This window comes from Carcharodon carcharias, chromosome 21 (assembly GCF_017639515.1).
Source record: "Carcharodon carcharias isolate sCarCar2 chromosome 21, sCarCar2.pri, whole genome shotgun sequence".
NCBI lineage: Eukaryota > Metazoa > Chordata > Chondrichthyes > Lamniformes > Lamnidae > Carcharodon > Carcharodon carcharias.
The window spans coordinates 46,789,520-46,799,320 of NC_054487.1; the positions used below are offsets into that span (position 1 = coordinate 46,789,520).

General features: G+C 37.3%; 1 protein-coding gene across 1 annotated transcript in view; it reads left to right on the forward strand.

The window, feature by feature from the left end:
* mtpn (myotrophin) overlaps positions 1-9,338 on the forward strand; it is a 56,766-nt gene extending 47,428 nt beyond the window's left edge. Inside the window, exon 4 of the mRNA XM_041216512.1 lies at positions 8,578-9,338. Within this exon, the coding sequence (XP_041072446.1) occupies positions 8,578-8,664 (87 nt within the window). The 3' untranslated portion in view covers positions 8,665-9,338. The remainder of the gene's footprint in view (positions 1-8,577) is intronic.
* Positions 9,339-9,801: the final 463 nt, after the last annotated feature.

The following is a 9,801-nucleotide window of genomic DNA, read 5'->3' on the forward strand; positions in this document are numbered from 1 at the left end:
GTGCTTTATCTGTATCGAGCACGTTTAACTTTTTTTTTCTTTTTTGTTTAGATCTAATGATTCTTTAAAATTTCTAATTTAGAATAAATAAATTTCTTTGATGTTTTCAACAGCAAAGTCTCTTGTGGATCAAGATTCTATCCTGAGGAGTGTTTGAATGTTAAATCTCAAACCATCAATTCACTTCTCCCCTAATTACGTTTTCCTCCTCAAAAGTTTTGGTTATTAGACCATCCCTAAAAGAGGAAGGTGTAATTCCTTGTTTATTTTGGAGGTTAAGAGTTGCTTTGTAGTTAAATTGCAGCTTTACAGTAATTGCTTTTTTCTGATAGTACTGTTGGGAATATGTACATCCTGAAGCAAATTGGTTGACTCAGAACTAAGCTAACAGCATTGCGCCAGTTTGCTTGAGGATGTTGATTCCAGTCCTTAACCTTTTCAACACTGCAGTACTATTTCTATAGAATATTTGTCTTTTAGTCGTGCTTTCTCCCTGTGGAACGCTTTGTAGATTTCTACACTTAATAGAATCACTCTCCCCATTAGAACTTTCATTTTATGCTGTTTGCAAATAGCCATATGCATTGCTATTCTATGACAAATAACCCTCATGTTTGAATGTGTTTTGGAGATTATTACTGCCTTGTTGAAATATATCCACAATCCATTGTCTAGCTAGCAGTATATTTCACTACCCTACATGTATGTATATACTACTGTACATATATCTTTTGTACATTTTATAGAGGGAATTCTTACATAACTGCTAACACTTGGCCTGTCGTGATTAGCTGACATGGCAAAAATGGGTCTCCAACCACTAATTGGCATGATTAAACCTTCATCTCCCACTTCTCCTGAACCACCTCGGACCTCAAGTTCTTTCCCTAGCATGCTTTTCTCTCAAATTTAAAAAGTTCAGAGAAACTAAATCTTCCTCTTTGAGCCTCAGGCTCCTTCCTATTTTACTGCCAGCTTTATCTGTTCCACACTCATGACACTACTCCCATTTACCCAACCCATGCTTCAAAAGCTTGTTGCTGGCCTTAACCAGGGAGTGTAATGAAGCACAGGTATGAGATTCCTTTAACACTGTTGTACTTCAAAAGCAGTTCCCAGGTAAAGCCTAGAATCGGCTTTTGAACTGGATGGAGAAAGACTTTCCCACAACTCTAGGAAAGAGCTCAAAACTTAAGTGATAGTGACTTCTCCTGGGTGTAGAATTGTAGGCTCCCATAACCTACCCTAAACCCCAGTTCCTTCTCAGCACCCTGCCATTCTCCCTCTCCTGCCTCTCTCCCGGCTAAATCCCTTCTTAACCAGCACCTGAATTTTGTCATCAGAAAGTGAAACTTATTGTCTCAATCCCTCTGACCATCTGGAATCTACAGGCCAAAGAGCACCCATAACCCATTGGCTTGCAGTGCTGGTAGGATCCCTCCCATGTTTGATTCTACACAGAGAAACGGAACAAAAATGAAAAACATGAGAGAAATGGAGAGAAGAAGAAGAATTGAGAAAAGGAGAAAGAAAGAAAGAAACACCAACATGTTGCATGTAAAAGAGCATATCCTCTGGCAGTATGAGATGTGCCAAGAAAGATAATTTTCTATCTCTCTCCTCACTCTCTATCTCTGCTTCTGTCTTTCACATCAGAGTTTCACCTATTTCCTCTCCATTTTCAGTTGTAATCTTAGCTTATCTTTTGACATGAACTACGCCATGGGCAATGTGTGGTAGATATATTTGGTCTTGCATATAGCGGCACCACCTCTGTCACACTTGGTTCCTAGCACCCTTCCTCCTTGCAGCTTATTGATAATGCACCAAAAAATACCATTTGCCCCAACTCACTGTGAGCAAGGGAAAGAGGTATGCAAGGTTTTTATTTTGGTGACTGCTGCATCGAATAATCATCTAATTCAGAATAAATGTTCGAGATGTCAGAAACAGTCAGTATTGCCTGATGTTTGTTTGAATTGGCAACCCAAGTAACACTGTAATTTTTGGAGGTGGGATGTGAAATGGAGCTTGAGATTAATGATATACTATGTCCTGTTGATGAATGCATTGTCCATTAATCTTGGGAGATTACAGAAACACTGAAACATAAGCTGGTCCATTGTCCCTGTTCTCATCAAATGCAACTGGTTGGAAGTGAAGTCCATTAGTGTTAGTCTTTGGAATCTCATATATTCACTCGTGTGCACATAAATATTTAGGTATTTATGATACGTAAGAGAAATGTTGGATAATTCTATACCTCTTTTGGATGAGATGTTAAACTGAGGTGCAGTCTGTCTGTTCAGGTGGATCCACCACATGGCAGTATTTTGAAGAGCAAGGGAGTTATCCCTGGTGTCGTGGACAATATTTACCCCTCAATCAACATCACAAAAAAATCTGGTTGTTATCACATTGCAAGAATTTGCTGTGCGCCCTACATTGGAACCATGACTACACCTCAAAAAATACTTAATTGGCTGTAAAGTGCTTTGAGATGTCCGGTGGTCACGGAAAGCACTACATAAATGCAAGCCTTTAATTTTTTACATGAATGTGCAAGAAACTATTTGGATATTGTCATTAGTATTCTAAGTGCACTTGTAGTAGTGACAGCTTTGATGGAAATCCCCCCTCATTGTATTGGCACAATTGTTTTCTTGTGGTAACTCTATTATTCCCAGTCTGGGCAGCAACCTCCAGCCTCATCCATCAGTGTCTGCCTGATAGAATGGAGTGTGTGTTACTAGTCACTCCTGATGACATTGGAGCAGTAGTTCATTAATTTGGTCTGAAATAAAAACAGAAAATGCTGGAAAAACTCAGCAGATCTGGCAGCACCTGTGGAGAGAGAAACAGTTAATGTTTAGAGTCCCTGTGACTTCTTTAGAGCTGCTGCTTCCATTAATTTGGTCTGCTTATTTTATCAGTTATTACGTGTATTGCTGGAGTTCAGCTTGGCTGGTATGTTGGGTACGCTTGTGGCCAGTTTGCATTATTGATGTCTGTAACATGTTCAACCGAAACAATAATTTAATGGCCTTTGAACATGCATGGTATTTTCATTGATTTAGTGTGAGTTTAAGGACCAGATTCTTAATTGGCAAATCCCCATTACTCAAATTTTGAGGACTGAAGGGTATAGGCTGAACTCTGGGTTATAACATTTATTTATACTTCAGTTTTCTAACTGATGAGGGGGATAAAATTAAAGTTTTGATATTTCTATAACATGACAAAACAAATCAAGATAATTAAAAAATTCCAAGAAAAGCTTCCCCTAGCCTCATTGATAATGTTATTGCTGACTTAGTCATCAGCCTGTGCTGATATTTATATTCCATGAGTTTCCTCCCATTCCATCTGCCTCATCTCAGACTTAAGTGATCTGTTTTGATGTTTGCACTTTCTACACCCAGATCCATTCTGCAATAGCTAGGATTGCCAGTTATGTTATGGTGCAACCCAGTAATGTCGTAAAAATGGGCGCTGTAGCTGATTTTATTTTGTAATGGCTTAGATTGATGTGCTCCAGGATTTGTTGCAAAGGGAACACTTTTTTTCAGTTTATCTGTTGATGTTTTCTCCTTTTTCCACCCTTTCCCAATCCTTATCTTTGAGGTCTAATTTGAAGATTGACATTCTATACCCAGAAACTAGTCAGTTGCCAGCTTTCTGTATCAAAATATGCTATTCTTTTGAGCCATTGAGTAGTTGTGCAGAAATTGATCCACAAGTCAGCTTTGTTTTGGCATAGCACCACCAAGTGATCTCTAGCCCATAATAAAACACTAATGAAAACAGAAAATACTGGAAATACACTAGGTTTGTTGCCATGTGAAGCGAACAGGTAAGTTATCATTTTTAGTATTCATCAGAAGTCAATGGGTTTAAAACTAGAAGTGAAATTTCCAGCTTTTACTGATTTTAATCTCTCAAAATACTTGTACAAAAGCGAAATATTGCAGATCTTGGAAATCTGAAATAAAAACAAAAAATTGAAAAGTCATTAATCTAAAGCATTAACAGTGTTTCTTTCTCTACAGATCAGCTGAGTTTCCAGCATTTTCTATTTTCAGTTCCATTAAAACTTTATGCATTTTAGCCCGGCAACTCAGTACAGAGCCACCCAATCGGACAAAGCTGGTAATAAGCTGTAGATCAACCTTATGCACTTCTAAGAAGGGTTTTTTCTTTCGGCTCAGTGTAATATTTGATCTGTTCACACCAGGCTTGGAACTTGAGTAATTTAATTGGTTTCCTATTTAAAAATTACAATTATAGATTAGTCAGGATTGTGAGCTGGTGTTTTCATGAAGTAATTAAAGTTGTTGGGTAATGAGATTGAGCTGGTTGTGCCCAATAAGTTGAGTTGATGGTGATCAGACAGAGTTGCTCACCAGTGGGTAGAGCAAACAAAAGTGGTTCAGAAAGAGACTGGCTATCAGCACATGAACAGTTCTGGAAAAGAGATATTAAAATAAGAAAAGTTTTATATTTATTTAGTGTCTTTCACAACCACCAAGAATCGCAAAACACCTTACAACCATGGTGTACTTTTTAAGTATAATTCTTGTTATATTGTAGAGAATGCAACAGCCAATTTACATACACCCAGCTCCCACAAACAGCAAGATAATGATCAGATAATCTGTTTTGTGATAATTGGCCTGAACACTGGAATAACTCCACTGCTCTTCTAAATAGTGCCATGGAATATTTTAGGTCCACCTGAGAGGGCAGAAGGGGCCTCTGTTTAACATCTCATCTAAATGATGGCACCTCTGGCATTACAACACTCTGTGTGTGCACTGGAGTTGTCCAACCTTGATTTTTGTGCTTGAATTCTTAAATGGGACATGAACCCCAGAACCTTTTGATCCAAAGGTGAAAGTGCTCCAACTGAGCACAGTTGCCAAGTAAAATATTGTCAGCTGGATTAGATAGAAGTCATGGATACTGAGCAGGCATCAGTGTTAGATGCAAGTTCTTCATAATTGAACAAATATCACATCACTGTAAAGGAAAGTAACACATGTCAGGAACAAGAATAAGCTAGTTAGCTCTTCAAGACTATTCCACTATTCAGTCTGACCGTTGCTGATTTGTGATCTAACTCCACATAACTGTCTTTGTCCCATAGCCTTTAGATTTTTGTTAACCAAATTTACTAACAATATCGGATTTAAATTAACTGATCTAGCATTGATTGCCATTTGTGGAAGAGTGTTCCAATTTTCTACCACCGTTTGTGTGTAGAAATGTTTCCCATTTTAGCTCTTGTAAGGTCTGGTTCTAATTTTTTTAAAGAGCATCCCCTTGTCCTAAAGGACCCCCTCAATCAATGAAAATGTCTCTTCCCCTTAATATCTTGAAAAATTCAACCAAATCACCTTTCAAGCTTCTAAATTCCAGAACATTGAACCACATTTGGGTAATCGCTTCTTGTAATTTACCCCTTGCAATTCAGTTATTATTCTAGTAAATGTATACTGCACCCCCTCCAATGCCAATATTTAATTCCAGAACTGCTCTCTGTACTCCAGGTGTAAACTAACCTGCGCTTTGTATAGCTATAGCATAATTTCTACCCAATTTTATTCTTGTCTTCTAGGTATAAAGGCAAGCATTCCTTTAAACTTTTAATTTTCTGTACCTGTTCATGATATTATAATGATCTTTGCACTTGGATCCCCAAGTCTCTTGAACATCCACTTTTAACTTTTCACTGTTTTAGAAAGTAATCTGTTCTATCCTTGACATCACACGTGCCTACAAAAATGCACTGTGTTCCAAATGTTAAGACAGGTAGTTGGGGCAAAACTGAATGTAACTCTCATCTGTTTTTTGCCAGGTGTTTGGGTCAGTTGCTGCTGATTTGTATAAAAAAAGCTGTTCTGTAAATTTAGATTAATTTCTGCAATGGTACATGAGTAAGTGTAGTACCTTTATGATTTAGGTATTGCAGCCAATAATATTTTATGAATAAAACATACCTTTCCAGTTGTCCGACTAATATTACTCTATGGGTTCATTGAAAACTAGCTGTTTGTAACCCAAACCGCTTAAATCGAATGACTTGTGCAGCATGTTAATAGGACAGATTGCATGGATGTGCAAAGCTGAGGCTCAAATCTGGCAAGGACTATGAATGCTACAGAGCAAAGTTCCAAATTCTGGTTTGGACTAGTTTCGACTGACTGAATAATAAAACTACGACACCATTGCGTGAATGGTATGCAATGACACAACTCCAGTTAATCAGAACATGTGGGACCTTGAGATCCACTTCAGGTAGTTTGTAAAATAATGATGGTCTGTTTATTTTGTATGTAGAGATTGAACAAATTACAAGATTACTTCTGAAAGGCTAACCTTGCTTGTTCCTTGAAAGAAGTTCAAACTTAAGTACAAATCTCCCTCCTAGCTAAGTCCTCAGTACAAATCTCCCTCCTAGTAGGCCCTCATCTTTTATTATGACCAGATATATTTTGGTGTTGTAGCTTACTGTTTGTCTCTGCAAGTTATTTATGCATCATTGCCTTTGTTGTATGTAAAATTTTATTCGTGTGTGCTAACATTTGACGATAGGGTTGAGCCCATGCTGTAATGCAGTGAAGATGTCAAGCCAGGGTTTTGGTTAAATAGGATACGTGTTGCTATAAGTGCAGTAATATTTGTATCCCTCTTCCTCTCGAGGAGGAAAGTCTAAATCTAGCAGAGAAATCCATCATGTCTTTTTTTTTGTAGTATCTAATGTAAAATCCTACTGAGAAATTATGGAAAAATGTCATAGCCACTGAGGGGGAGGAAAATGTCCAAAGTGCTGGCTGTTTGTATTGAGTGTAAATGTACATTCCTTGATACTTGGAAGGAACCTGGTGATTTTATAGAATTCAATGCAGGGTTCTCACTGATCTCTGGGAGAGGAGATGTTTTCTGCGTAGGAGGAGAAGTTGAGTATGCAAGATGTTTGTGATATATGCTGTAGTAGCTACTGTATGGCAGGATATATATGTGTGGTACATGGGAGAATAAGCTATAGAAGATCATTTTGGGTAAGCACATTTTAGAAAATGAACTTGCATTATTTACCTGTCTTAATGTTTCTTTTTAAAATCCTGTTTTGGTCCACCCTCTCCACCACCACCACTGCCCACTACATCAAATGACTGCAAACTGAGCAGTATTGACTGCTGTGACAGCTCACTGTCCTAGCTTCTGCCTGGTCTACCAAGTGCCCATTCACTTTCAGTTGATTTACCTGCAAGGCCCTCTGCTAAGAATTTCAGGCCTGTTAAATAAATAACTGCTTAATCAAGTCGATAATGTAAATCCCAACCACTTTACCACAATAGATAATATGATATGGTCTTTCAGAGAGTCACTGCCTTCGGAGAATGGAAGAAGCTAATTTGCATAAAAAGCATTGAATGTGCTAGCAGAGGGATAATGATTATGCCTGCACCCAATCTTCATTTCGAGTTTGAATTGCATATTATGTAGAGAGGCATTTTAAGGCCTTTTATTCTAAGTTTTTATATCATCAAGACTTGAACAGTTAACAGGCATTTCAGTTTTCACTCTTTATGGCTATATTCCTGACACAGGTGCATTATTCTAGTTTCACTAGTCTAATTTAGTGTATTATCACCAATATATTGAAGGAAAATTGCCCTTAAACCATTCCACTTTTTAATGTTGTACCAGTATATTTCATGTGCGATACTCATTGTACTTGCATTATTGAACTGCCCATTAGCATTTCAGTAAAGCATTATAGCAGAAGCATGAAATGTTTTTGCGGATAAAATTGACCTTTTTTAAAAAAAAAGCCAAAACATTAACGGTACACAGATACAGATTGTCAAAACAACACAGAGGAAAACGGAGACGCCACTCTGAATTAAAGCTTTAATTATTTAGTACATAATATGCAGTGGGGGAATATCTAAGATCCAGTAACTCAGTTATTAAAACTGAAATGAATATTTGCAGAGGAATTGAACTAATCTTCTAACAGACATATGCATGATCTCATTTGTCAATAATCATTTTACTAGTTCATCTTTCACTGTAGCAGAGGTCAAAACATCAAAACTTGAGTAACTGATTTTGTCCCTGAGCATTGAAGCTATATTGGAAAATTTCATTGGTCAGTATGGATATGCTTGGGAATGGTTCAACTGTTAAATTATTCATTTTAGAATGACTTTATTATTATATGTTATATTGGTTGAATCTTGAAAAATTTATCAAAGTGATTACTTTATTTCAGTTGTGTGAAGTTTGTTGGTTGCTTAGATGCAGCCTCACACTGATAGTGATAGACTTATTAATCTGTAGTCCATGCTCTCACTTTTCACCAGCTTGCTGCTATTAGATTAACAGACACATTTATTTTAAAGCCTGTCTCATTGCTTTGTTCCTCGTGGGTATCATTTTTTAAATGATGGTTCTATTCGCTTTTCATTTTGAACAGGAGCCAATATTTAGGTCTTTATTTATGTGAACATCATCTGTCTCCAGTTGGTTTCTAATTGTGTCTTGTTTCCATCTTTTCCCATCCCACAGGGTGCTAATAAAACAGGGAAATGCCCTGATGGAATGAGCTATTTGGAAGTTGCTGAAAGCCCTGAAATGAGAGAACTTCTCAAGTGACGGTTGTCTTGCTTTGCCGTGGCCTTGTGCTGCACCATCTCATTTTTTTTCTCTTCTCAATTCTTTCTGCTTCCGAGTGCATCTTTTAATTCTGACTAAACAGACAAGTTTGTAGCATGTTTTTGTACAGTTACAGACATCTTGATTAACATAAATATCAGAGCTCTTGCACAGCGTACAATGGACTGATTCCACGTCTCACTAGGGATAGTTCAACACAAAAATAAATTGCTGTGATTATTGAAGGCAGTTCGTATCACGATTATTCTACACGTGTCCATCTTCCTGAGTCACCCCTACTCGGACTTGTTTTCCTACGTTGTGGACAGAGTGAAGCAGATGTTCTTTAAATGATTGTGCTGAAAAGTTTTCCAGCAGAATTTTATTATTGTGTTCCCCTCATACAGTACTCAGTGTAGCAGGTCAATTCTGAAATTTGAAGATTTGGCAGTCGCAGCACCTCACTGATTTGAAGACACCTTCCAAATGTTTTGTTTCCCATTTTGACTTTTGGGTATTGATTATCATGTGAACCATATGTGAACGTTTTATTACAAAAAGCAATTCTAAGGATGATCGTGATAACAATTGGATTATTGAGTGAACTATCGCTATTCCTGTTGCATAATCAGTGACTTGAGAAATCTGTTTTAATAAAATAAAGATGTGTGTAATCTGCCTTGTTTCCATTGTTTTGTAGGCTTTCTATTGGTGTATGAATTATAAAACTTCCAATTCTTGTCATGCACTTAAACTTGCCATTTTGTTGCCTGTGGGAGATACAAAATATCCAGCCAGGTTTATAGAACCATCTGAACATATCCATTGAGAATTCTGCATGCTTTTTTCAAAATTGTCAAGTAACCCCAGCAGCCTCATTTTTTTTTTTATAAGCAATTGATTTTTATTCCTGGATTATATTCAATTTAAAGCCAAACTGCAAGAACGCAGCTATCATGAAGAGGAGATGTGAAATTTGATCAAGCAAGCTGGTTAATCAGAAAGAGTGAACTTGCCTTTATATCATACCCTTCGTAACTTCACAAATTGCCAATGCATATCGTATCCAGTGAAGTATTTTAATGTGTATTCGCTATTGTAGGGAAATGCAGCAGCCAACTTATGCGCAAAGTCCCA